The sequence below is a fragment of the Ailuropoda melanoleuca genome, chromosome 1 (genome assembly GCF_002007445.2).
Source record: "Ailuropoda melanoleuca isolate Jingjing chromosome 1, ASM200744v2, whole genome shotgun sequence".
NCBI classification, from domain to species: domain Eukaryota; kingdom Metazoa; phylum Chordata; class Mammalia; order Carnivora; family Ursidae; genus Ailuropoda; species Ailuropoda melanoleuca.
The window spans coordinates 108,895,840-108,908,967 of NC_048218.1; the positions used below are offsets into that span (position 1 = coordinate 108,895,840).

Here is a 13,128-nt window from a genome sequence, read left to right on the forward strand (position 1 = left end):
GTTTTCCTGCTCTTGCTTTTAATGTTTCTACTGTATCTTGACTGGCCCTATGGGAGGTAAGGGTGGAAAAAATTCCAGTTTCCAACTAGGCAGCAAGCCCAGGATTTCTTTTCAAAGTTTGGAGTGACTTCCAAAAATACTAGGTTCCTTAAATTGTCAATTATAAGCTTAGAATTAAAAAGTTTAAAATCACATGCTTAGAGTTTAGACCAAGAGAACAAAGGATATTAAACTGATATTAAACTAGTTATAGCATTTTTTAAGAGATAAAGTGACCTACAATTTCCAACTCTAAAACCTCAAAAAAAAAAAATTTTGAGACTAATGGTCCTTATTTATAGTCTATAGTTTTAATAAGCTTCATCAAAATATTTTATATAGTATGAACAGAACATCTTTAAGGGAACAAAAAAACTGATAGTAATAGGAGAAATCAGAAACAGATTCAACAAGTTCTATTTATTAGAGCTGACTCAAACAGCCTTTATAAAAATGAAGGCTTCCAGCTAAAGTTTTCATTTTAATACTCTTTGTCTATAAACCATTTTTGATGCTGAAATATTTGAAGGCATATATTGCATTCTGATTTTGTATGCCCCTCAAGATGGCCCTGGATTTATCAATGGTAATGCAGGAAATGTGAGATGTTCAAATGGGGGGAAATATTAACTCTACTGGTATTTCCAGACTAAAAATTCTCAATGTTCTAGCATCTTCAACTAAATGTGATTATCAAAAAATATACTTTGGTTATCTTGTTTTAAAGAAATTAGGTGTCTCTTTTTTTTAGAACTGATAAAAACCCACTGCTTCCTACAACCAACAACCTATATGAAATGAGAGAACTATAAATTTTTACTTACCATTGCTTGTTCTATTTTGTTGTCAATGGCTACACCACCTCCCCCAGATGCACTGGAAAAAATTAGAATATTTTATTAAATTATTCTAAAAATGTAACCTTCTTTTCAACTCTTAAAATAATTAAAAACATTTGTTTTACTCAAAACCAAAAATAGTAACTTAAAATAGATTAAGTCTGTTCTCATAATTTCAGTACTCAAAGCTCTCATTTTGAAAATGAGGTATCTCAGTAAATAGAAGACTTCTAAAAATCCTTTGTAGTTTCAACATTTCGAATTTCCCCATGACATACACATGCTACTTTAAAAGCAACTCCCAATTCTATTCAGGAGCTCTTAACTCTGTGAACTTTTAAAAAGATACCTTTTGAATGATCAGTACACTCTTTTAAACTTCTTCATTTACCAATTACATACTTTAACAGACTTTCATGTGGAAATTCCAGTGGTCACTTACTGCATTAAAATTCAGATGATGACCTTCCTTCTATAGATTTTACTTCTGGTTTAAAAATTTCTAGAACCAGCTTCTAAAAGGGCGTTGGGCAAATGATACTTCCAGGGTTGGTTAACACCAATCTCAACATTCTGGCAAATCTACGTACTTTCATCGTAGGTTACTAGCTGGCAAAAATCACCTACAAAGGTATGTGGTTTAGAGCAGTTTTTCCTGGAAATTTTTGGAACTAGTCTAGCTAGTAAGTATATCCCAAATTCAACTATCACCTTAGCATTTGTATGATAATAACAGAAGGTTCAATAATTGTCCTCTTAAATAGTAAGAATAGTGAATATCTATATCCTTTTCTTGGTATTTTTCTAAGTTTTGAAGAACAGTTATTAGACTTTCTTGTAAAGACAAACCTGATAATTTTAATCTAATTTATCAATACAAAAGAGGTCTTTAAATAATTTTGATACAAAACTTTGCAAAATACTCTTCATAAAGTATATTCTATCTAAGAAAATTTAGATGTTAATATATTTGAAGACTGTTCTATTTTAGATGATGTGGGCCCTCAGACTGGTATCATATTGAGGCACAGGAACATCCTGTCTTATGTAGTGGTGCCTTTTATACTGTAATCTAAGTAGATCTGGTTATAATCCTGGTTCTGCTACTCACTACCTGTGTGACCATCAGCAAATCAAGTTTAATTTCCCTAGACCGGTTTCCTCATGTGTAAAATGAAGGGCTCAATGCCTCAGTGGACTTCCTACTTCTAAATCCTTGAACCAATACGCAGAAGACACAAGCTTGTTTATCTGAGCATTAGTCACATTAATTATAGCATATACCTTTACTTCTTGCTCCTGCTATTTCTAAGATGAAAATAGGTTTTACATACCTAATAACCAGAAAGGATATATAGACCGTTAATAAATATGTTAATAATATGTTAGGCTTTAAATGCTTGTAGAGCTGTGCAAAACAAAGTATGGCTATATGTAACTATAAACTATAGAACAACTATATAAACCATAAGGCTTTGGTGTAAAGTTCAGTTCAGACACCACGTGGATATGTTCACCAAATATTGGCTATAATTTGCAAAAAAGACAGTGCCAGGCATTAAGATTAGAGTTTGACCATTCTAGATTATAATCTCAATATTTTTTATTTCTATGTCAAAAAGGAAAAAGTGAATTAGTTTTAGTCATATCTTGATGTAAATACGTTCAATTCTTTGAACATATCTGTTTTAAACAGAACACCTAAAATGCTAACTTTAACACCAGTTTTATGTATTGATAAGCAAACAAAACAAAAAATAAACCCCTAACTCTTAAAAAGGGTTTATTACTTTTTTTGGTGATTAAAATAACATTAGTAAGTTTCCAAACCATTTCCTTAGCCTAAGGAACAACAATTAGCATCCTATTCTTTGCTAATATAATAAACTCTAATCCTGACTCAGAACTCTTTTATAGCAATGAAGGAATAGGTTTGCAAAGTATAAATGGATCATACTGAAGATACGTGTCCCTTAAAAAGTGCTAATAACCCAATTTTGTTAAGCATTTTATTTAAACAAATCAGTCAGATATAATTACTATCACTACGGCGATTTCTGGCTATTTTGAAGGCTGTTTTTAAACAATTCCGTATAACCTATGGCAGTGGTTCTCAAATTTCAGCATGTACCAGTCATCTAGAGGTCTTCTAAAAACAGATGGCTGGGTTTAACCTCAGTTTCTGATTTAGAAGGTCTTGGGGGGGGCAGGAATTGGCATTTCTAACACGTTTCCAGGTGATGCTGATTCTGTCACCTGACAGACCATACTTGGAGAACCAATGGCTTACAAAGATGAAAGCTAAAAGAGAAAGAATAAAAAAACTTAATTCTATTTTAAAAACTTCTTAACCCAGAATACAAAAGTTTTTACCCTTCATAAGACTTTGACCCCTGCCTTCTGTGGTCTCCTTTCTTCTCATACTCCAGCTGGCCTATTGTGTTATTACATTATTGTGTGTCTTACATTAACTATTTACAGTCTGTGAAACAGAGATTCTCTCCGGTTTCCATGGCTTTACAGAAATGCTCCCTCAGCTGCAAATGCTCATGGTTCCAATTCATCTGGCTATCTTTTACTTGTTCCTTAAGATGCTCCAGTGCCACATCTTCTGTAATGCCTTCTGATTTCCTGAAGTAGAACCAGTCATTCCATCTCTCCTGTGGTTCACTACTCTTCACTAACTTTTTATGCTGCATAACCAGGAAAGCAGAATAGCAAATTCCAGCTCCTCCATATATACTCACAGTGTGAATTCTGGAAAATTATTTAACCTTTCTAGACCTCAGGTTTTTCATCTAAAATAAGGGTTATATACCCCAATTCATAAAACTCCTGTGACAATTAAATGAGTTTAAATAAGACTACCACTGTTAACTCTATCAGACTGAGTTCCTTGAGAGAGGTTCCTTATCTCTACCTCTGTGAAGAAGTGAACACTGTGCTTGGCACATAAGAGCTCAAAAGCATATTGAAAGCGTCTGAAGAATCAATATGACAGCAGTTAGATTTGAAACAATTACTGGTTTATATTAGAAAGCCATTAGAATATTCTGAGTTTGAAAAAATTCACAGTTCTCAAAGTATGGTCATTGGACCAGCAGTATCAGCATTACCTGGGAACTTGTTAGAAATGTAAACATTTGGGTCCACCCCAGACCTACTGAATTACATACTCTTGAGGTGGGACCCTGGAAATCTATTTTAATAACTCCTCCAGCTGACTGATAGAAATTAAAGACTGAGAAAAGCAATTTATAATAAAGATTTCAATATGGTAGTCTTTTTTTTTTTTTTAAGATTTTATTTATTTGACAGAGACAGCCAGAGAGAGGGGGAACACAAGCAGGGGGAGTGGGAGAGGAAGAAGCAGGCTCCTAGCAGAGGAGCCTGATGTGGGGCTTGATCCCGGAACACCGGGATCACGCCCTGAGCCGAAGGGAGATGCTAAACGACTGCACCACCCAGGTGTCCCATCAGTATGGTAGTCTTAAATAAGCAAATAAGAGGGTATTCTATTTCAGGATCCTTGAACATCGTTTAAGAATATTATTTCAATGAAGGTAACAAGTTGTTTTCTATTGTGTTCAAAGTTAACATGGTGGTTTGGGCTTCACACTATTAAAAATGAGAACGATCAACTGAAGCAGAATGAAAAATTTTCACTTGCTTCCTTGACCTACTGTTAAAGTTTTATGCCTTGTTTTCTTTTTTACTATTGCATTAACTTGATGGTTAACCAGTTTTCGAACTTAAGCTCCTAAGACTTTGTAACTATTCTGTCAAACTATAAGGCAAGGGATAATTTGTAAAAAGAAACATGTTTGATATGGGTTACTCTTTTAGAATAAAAACATACCATGATTAGTATTTACTAGATGAATTAAAAATTGTGGGGATAGAGTAAATGGACAGAAATATAGAACTGTGGGGGGAAAAAAGACAACAAGCATAGATAGCTATAGCATTACCTTTCATATGATGATTTTTTTTACTAGAATTACAGCCTCCCAAAAAATCAAGTGAGCTTGAATTTAGTGTTCTTTTTTTAAGATATATATATATATTTTAAAGCAATCTCTACACCCCTCGTAGGGCTTGAACTCACAACCCTGAAATCAAGAGTCACACACACCACTGACGGAGCCAGCCAGGCATCTCTGAATATAGTGTTTAAATAAAGTAAATTACAATCACGTTCACAGGAAAAATAAAACTCAATATATCAAAGGTACAGCAAGATAGCTTGGCTTTCAACGCTGTTCATTTTAAAATTCATCACAGCGGGCTCCCCACACCATAGTTTTTCTTCCCAGAACTCCCTCCTCTTATCTCAATAGTATCACTTGGCAACCTCACTGAGAAGAGGCCAGATATGAACCTCTGGCTTCATAAGTTCCCTGCATTTTCATCTTTCTGAAAAAGGCTAACTGTTTCATTCATGCTCTCAACTCAGGACTTTGTACAAAACATCTCCAGTCTTTTCTCTCTAAAAATGAAAATCCATGAAGGTGAGGATAGGCTAACTTGATTTCACTTAAAAACAAACAAACAAAACTCTTCATAAGAAATCAATTTTTTAATCTTCATTAATGTGGACAGAGACATCATGGCTACTTGTTTAAAAAAAAAAAACAGCAAATTTCTTCTCTTACACTTTGACTACTTTGTTCTCTCCTCAACACAAATGCTAATTAACAAAGCAACAAGGTAGAGGAAAAGAACACTTAAATGACTGCCCACTTTTGCAGGTACACACTACTTTAGTGAGTCCTTACTGCAAGCTTGAGAAACAATCTCAACTTACAGCTGAGGAAACTGAAGCGAAGGAACTTACTCAAAGACACAATGCTAGAGACAGAATTGAAACCTAGACTTAATGTCAAAACACAGGCTGCTTCTACCTTGCCAGTAAGACTATGTGAAAGCAACAAGGAACTATCTGTAACAACTTAAGAAAAATGCAGACTTAGGTATATTATGAAGACTGCTTTAATTGTGTAGCAAATATCATTTGTGAAACCATAAGCATGGATCCAAAACTAAATTATGTGCATAATATGCCATTTATTTTACTAGCACATTCCTAGAAGAAGTTGAGCTCTGAGAACAAGGGAGGCAACTGCTTGGAAAAGGCTCTGTGATCTTTAGACAGGTATAGTTTACCTATTTGCTAAGAACTAAAATGTTCTTTTGGTTAGAAAGCTGAAGATAATTTAAAATTATACGTATCTATATGCAGAATATTTAAAAAATTACCTTCTTTTGCTAAAAGACCCTTCTAATTTTCTGTGTTGAGTCACAATCACAATTAAAAATCCACTACAGGAATTCCCCCAATTGTAAAATCAAATCTTTTATAATAAGAACTTCTTTGATTGAGCTGGCAAATCTGATATATTTATGTTCAAGCCCCCTTACCGAAGCAAGGTAAAAATGATTCTTCATAAACTCACAAGTAGAAGCTATAATCTTTCCCAAAAAAGAAGCTACAATTTTTCTTAGAGGCCAGTCTTCAGGAATCACATACTGTTCTTAGTAAATAATGTATAACCTTCATTCCCCCCTCCCCTGCCAAAAAATTCTATGGATTAATTCTAACCTGGGTAACATTTGGCCTCTTTTCTTTATAAAGATTTACTTATTAATTTTAAAGAGAATGGGGGGGGTGGTAAGGGGGAAGAAGAGAGAATCTCAAGTAGACTCCATGCCCAGTGCAGAGCCCGACACGGGGCTTGATCCCACAACCCTGAAATCATGACCTGAGCGGAAATCAAGAGTTGGATGCTCAACCAACTGAGCCGCCAAGGCACCCCTACATTTGGCCTTTTTCCTAAAAAATACATATTTTGTTTTTTAGAAAGAAACTATTAAGTCACTGGTGGCAAAAAAATAAATTTAATGAATGTACAGCTCAGCAGGCCTATAAAAGTTAAACAGAAAAAAATACATCACTCTTCTGTAAGAGGAATTTTAAAAATATTTACAGCTAGACATTTAAGAGCAAATAACAGTTCTCCTTCTAAAAGTGCCAGAAGAGATACAATTCAGGTAAACTTAATTCTATGGCCAAATGCAAACTTCTGTGTTTAGCTTGTAATAAAACTATCAAAGTTAACAATAAACTAAGAACTAAAACAATATTAATGTATTCTAATTACTGATCAGAAGTTCTCTTTGTAAAAACAAAAAATCTGTTTAATTTCATGATTAAATTAACAAAGAGCCCCATGAAAATTTTTATTAATAACATAAGTGATTTTTGTGAATGATAAAATCTATTACTCATGATAAGCAAGCAGGTAAAATGTTACTATTTTCTCAAGTAACCAGTCTTACAATGGTGGGAAAAAAAAAAAGCTTTTAACCAAGGAACAATTAAAAACCCAGTTAAATATTTACATAAAGATTGGTATTTGTTTTTAGCATCTACAGAAACCATTTATGTCCGTAGCATATTTTACATTCATCTAATTAATTTAAGCTAAAACTTCTGGCCAGAAATGAATATTTAAAGAGTAAAAAAGGATACATGAGGTGGATTATACCAATGTAAATTTCCTGGTTTTGGACCTTTCCCTACAGCCATGTAAGATGTTACCACTGCAGGAAGGGCTAGGGGATAGGACACACAGGACTGGTTGAAGGGGTACATGAGCCCTCCCTATACTTTTTTTTTTTTTGGCAACTTCTTATGAATCAATAAGTATTTCAAAATAAAAGTTAAAAAGGATACCTGCATGTGGTAAAAAATAAATTCAGAGTATACATAAAAAGGTATACAATTAATACAAAGTCCCTCTCCTACCTCAGACCCCTTTTGTCCCGAGTCAACCATATCATCTGTATTAATGGTCTTTTAAAAAGTCCACTTAGGAAGAATTTCTGTAATACTTTGGAGAAGCTTAACTAGATGCCTCAAAATATAGAAAAATAAAAAACTCCTTCAATAATTTCACTAAAATATAAAGTACTTCTAGAAATCTACTAAGACTAGAACCCCAATTAGAAAAATGGGTAGATTTCACTTGGATAATCTGTAAGACATGAAAACAACCCAGGATCTCATTCATAATAAAAATACAGATTAAAACTATAATGTAATACCATTTCCCTAAACAGACTGGCAAACATACTAAAATTTAATACACTGTTAGTAAGGCTGTGGGAAATGGGCCTTCTCACATAGTGCTGATTTAAACTGTATACTGGTGTAACCTACACAGAGCAATTTAGTTATATCACAGTTTTACACACAAACATACATTCTCTCTCACTCTTATTTATTACTGAGTCAGCAATCCTACATGTGGGAATTTATCCTATACGTCTACATACATGGGAAATAATATATTTACAATGCTACCACTCAGTATAGCACTGTTTAAAACAGCAAGATTTCTAATAATCAACAGGGACCTGATTAAATAAACCATGGTATAGCCATTTATTCAACTGAATACTATCCATTTATAAAAGACCCCACAAAGATGCTTTTCTGGGTACTGAGATGGGAAAAATGCACCCTGGAGATCTTTAAAAATGAAGGTGCAGATGTATGTATATTATCACTGTGTGAGGGTGATAAAGATATAGATACAGTATTTGCTTGCATATGCATAGAGAAACTGGAAGAATACACACATACAAACTAAGAAAGTGATTGTCTGGGAAGGCAGGCAGATGGGGGACAGAGATAGAATACTTTCATTGCACTTTGGAGAATACTGAAAAACAAAAACAAAAAACCAACCATATTCCAAGCCTCACAAGAGTTACTACCCGGTACAGTGTGAACTCAAGACATGAACAAATGGCAGAAAGGAAAAAGAAAAGAAATGAAAGGAGGGAAGAGGAGCCAACAACTCCATTTTCCTTAGGAACTACTTCATTCTAGAAGATCAGGACTTTAACATTCAAAATAACAATATAAGTGATATTTGTGAATTTATTTCTTTGGCTTTGGGTGAATTATAATCACTTAAAAATATCATGTAAATAATGTTTATAACTCCTAATATAGCTATTTCTGTTCAAAATGATTCTGGTAAGAAAAAAAAAAGTCTGTGATAAACATCTTTGATATAATAGGCTACGTAACTATACAATAAAAATGCTACATTAAAAATGCACTCCAGAGAAGGTATAGATAAGATTAATATTAACTTTACCTTCTTTTTCTAGATCTCTTACATTCCAAGTGAGGATATCTTGAGAGAGTTATTTTAGTATTAGGCAGTAAAATTCTGATAGTTTTTTCCTCATAGAGTCACTCTAAGGAAACAATTTAAAAACTAGCCAAACTAAAATTCTTTCTATTAAAACACTCAAGATGGAAGATATAAAAACTTAGTCTTGAAAAACTGTGGAGAATAATACAAAAGTGAAATATGCACAGCAATTTTACCATTACAATCCAAATATTCCAAATAAACTTAAAAAGTTTAATACTATTTCAAGTTACATATTTAAATGTAAAAAAAATCATATCTACTTGAAGACAGATGAGCCTATGCACTAGCTAGTTATTTTTTATTAGACTAACATTAGGCAAGGTTTGACAGGATGAAAAAGTTATTTTCTTCCTTTGAGTGAGGACTGAAATAAGAAAGGGTGTGAGAAAGGGGTAGGAGGAAAGTGGCATTTTCCCGAATGTTGGAGTGCTTACATTTAGAGCAGGCTCTCTTGAAAAAGACTGCATTGTACTACTTACACAGCAGCAATAGGTAATTTGATGATAGCGTAATTCATTACTAGAGTGAAGTGAAGGATGTGTATCAAGGGGCTTAAGCCCAAATTAAAAATTTGAAATACAGTCCTTATTAATTTTTTTTAAAGATTTTATTTATTTATTCAACAGTTAGAGACAGCCAGAGAGAGAGGAAACACAAGCAGGGGGAGTGGGAGAGGAAGAAGCAGGCTCATAGCGGAGGAGCCTGATGTGGGGCTCGATCCCATAACGCTGGGATCACGCCCTGAGCCGAAGGCAGACGCTTAACCACCGTACCACCCAGGCGCCCCAGTCCTTATTACTTTAAATTACTTCCTGGGGACTGGGAAAACAGTGTATGACTGACATTATCTAGACTGAGATGTACACTAGCAGCACCTAAGAGTAATAAAGGGGAGAGAGATTAGAAAGGATTTCAAATGTTGCCAACTGATGTTGTAGCTCAGAATACCTTACAAAAATAATTTAACTATACTGAAAGGGAATAAAGTGGATGTAATCCTATATATTCATTCTAGATATTCTAAAACCCTTCTTTTAGTCTTCTGGAATAGAAGCTGATGGTTAACCAACTTCTAAATATTATTTAGTTAGAATTAACAATTAAAATATATCTTAATCTAGCAAATGGTCTATGTTTTTCAGTACTGACTTGAAGGACCATCTTTCATAGAAAGATGGAAAATTTAAACAGAAAAAGAAAAACTCAATAAAAATTCTTAATATGAATGAGGACATTAAAAACACAGAAGAGTTCAAATTACTTCGGCTGTGTTAAGAAAAGGATAAAGATTAACAAAAGGCCTTCCAGGGAAGGGACTAAGTTTAACAGTCATTTTGTAGTAAAGATCAATTCTCCTTCAAAAGGTTAGTAATAGCATTCCTTCCTTTTGACTATGAAGAAATAATAGCACTTTCATCACCTAAAGAAATTTTCATGGTGTGTGTGAAAATGAACAAAACTGGAGAAAGAACATGATAGAAAAGAACATCAAGGGAAATCAAAACAAAAACTTAACACTCTTAAGATTTGCATTTCATTTCAGACACCAAAAACAAGCATTGAATTAACTTCACCCAGGCAGTGGGCCTATTATAAGAACAACCTTTTAATATAGCTAAATCCACCTAACATCTCTCTCTTTTTTTCAAATCCATCTAGCATTTCTAAAAGTAATTCAGAATTCTTCAGCAATGACATAAAAATTGGTCGAAGGGGAAAAAAATCAGCACTAGCTTACTAATTTATTTCTAATGCCAACGTTTACATTATTCCCTCCCATTCCAAATGCCTGCTCAACTTTTAAACTGGATATCCTAAACTCCTCGAGACTCTGTGTAATTTATTCCCACTCTCTTCGCTCATACTGTTTCTCATTCTCTAAATATTTCTGTGGAAATTCTACCATTCTTTCATAGGTTTCAGCTCAAATATTTTCTTTTCTGTAAAGGCTAGTTTTCCTACCCTTCCAGTAGAATAGTAAGTCATGCCCCACACTACCCTTATAGCTCTAATCACTTATCTATCATAGGCTGTGTTTTAATAGTTGCATCTATCTCCTACCAGACAAAACTCTATGTGCTATACAAAATCTACCATGGGGCCAGCAGCCACCTACTAAAGAATGCTATAGAAGCCTGGATTCACAAATTGTATAGGTGGAATTTGAGTTCTAAATATATCACTTAATACCTTTGCCTCTGGGGCCTCTTCCTCCAGCTATAACATAAGTTAGCTGTACTAGATCACCTCCAAAGCCATTTCCCACGCCTAATGGCAAAACTGACTTTTCCCAAAGCAGTCCTTGGTATCTAATGGACATGGGTAATGCTAACATTTTAACTAAACTCGAAACAAATAACTGGGGAAATAGTTCTTAATCTCATTCCTCATTTTTAGTCAAACTAAACTTACCATATCTTCTTGCTGCCTAATATCTAATTCATACATCTAGGTAATCCAAATTCCTCTGGAGGCCATAGGGCAGACACCCTGAACAAACTTTGCCTCTAATTTCCTATATAGCCAAATCTCAGTAACATTTATCTTTCTATGTCACTTCTTATAAAAAATGATAAATTCTCATCTGTCTCCTCTGTACAATGCTCAATGCTCAATGAACACTGGTTGGAAGAACATGGGTTAGATGATGTCCATCAGTGAGAAGATCACTGGATATGGAATTAACAAATACATGTTGCAGCTTGGCCTCACCTCAGATTTGCTGTGCCCTGAGGCAAGTTACTCTCACTGGGCTTTTTTCCTTCATCAGTTTCAAAGACTTTTATGGAACTTAGTGTGACCCTTGAATGTGGGCTTTTTTGGGGCATGTATGTGTGGTGGGAATGGAGGTTGGTGAGGAGGAAAGATAGTAACATTCAATATGGGTCTTAAAAAAAAAAAAGAATTACCTAAGCAAGCAAGGAGTATCAGGACACTGCAAAATGCTTGGTCACAGGCATTAAGCAAGGAAAAATGAAATAGTTTTTACAATTGAAGCAGAGAATCTATGAGAGATCAGACGGATGATAAAGGAAAAGGGACTCACCTATAACAAAGAAAATACCAAGGATGGCTGGAGTTTTTTTTAGCTTGGAGTAATTACAAGTAGAGAGATGGTTTATGTGTCACAGATTAGGGGGTAAGGAATGAGTGGAAGAGGAACCTAAGAATAAAGGTGAGAAAATGAGAAATTTAAGTTTTTCTTGGGACTGCTGAATTTTGAGACATCTGGGATATAGATTCTAGTGTAGAAATATAGAAAGAAGGTTGCTGGAAATAGGTATCTAGAACTCAAGAGTAATCTCTGCCCTAGAAGTCTAGATTTGAGAGCTGTTGGAATGCAGTAGGTAAAGCAAAACTGTGAGAGATGAGCTTGCTTAAATAGGAAGAAGACAAATGGGGCCGAAGCAATGGAGAACACTAACACATGAAGAGTTAATGAAAGATGGGCTCAGGAAGAAACTACCTTTCTTGGGAAAGCTAATTATTTCTTTCACGGAATGGCCTCACATTTGCCTCTTCTATCTCCAGCATTCTGTATACTTTTTTTTTCCAACTAAACAGTTCTTGAAAAAATCCTTTAAATCCCATTTCCACAATGGGGCCTAACCAAATGAGTGAAAATGAGACAATCCCCTTAAATACCAAATGCCAAATACCAGTGCAGAGCACAGAGACAATTTTGTTCATCTAAAGTTTACCTTTTCACTTATGCCCAATTCTTAAAGGTACAGAGATGTTATTCATAATAACTTTATAGAAAAAAGCGTAAGTAGTATGGACAACATATTTGACAAAGTAAAATTATCAGGCTAGCCCTTAGGATTATCTGACCAAAACCTAGCTTCTGTTCCTAGGTGATTAACTAGTCTTTGTCATCTTATGTCTCTTCCTAATCTGTCCCCAAAGTCCAGGGATAATAATAAATAAAACGGAAGATTACCAAGGAATTGTTTCAAAAGAGGGCGGACTCTTGATTTCGGCTCACGTCATGATCTCAGGGTCATGAGATTGAG

The 13,128-nt window shown here is 34.5% G+C and overlaps 1 protein-coding gene across 4 annotated transcripts in view; it reads right to left on the reverse strand.

Moving 5' to 3' along the window:
- Positions 1-13,128, reverse strand: part of TSC22D2 (TSC22 domain family member 2) — a 53,346-nt gene that overhangs the window by 6,589 nt on the left and 33,629 nt on the right. For all 4 annotated transcript variants that reach the window (XR_004626632.1, XR_004626631.1, XM_034664752.1 and 1 more), the window contains one exon: positions 864-915. Coding sequence is in view for 2 of the 4 variants with exons in the window: in XM_034664752.1 (XP_034520643.1) it covers positions 864-915 (52 nt within the window). In the remaining 2 variants the exon portion in view is untranslated. The remainder of the gene's footprint in view (positions 1-863; positions 916-13,128) is intronic.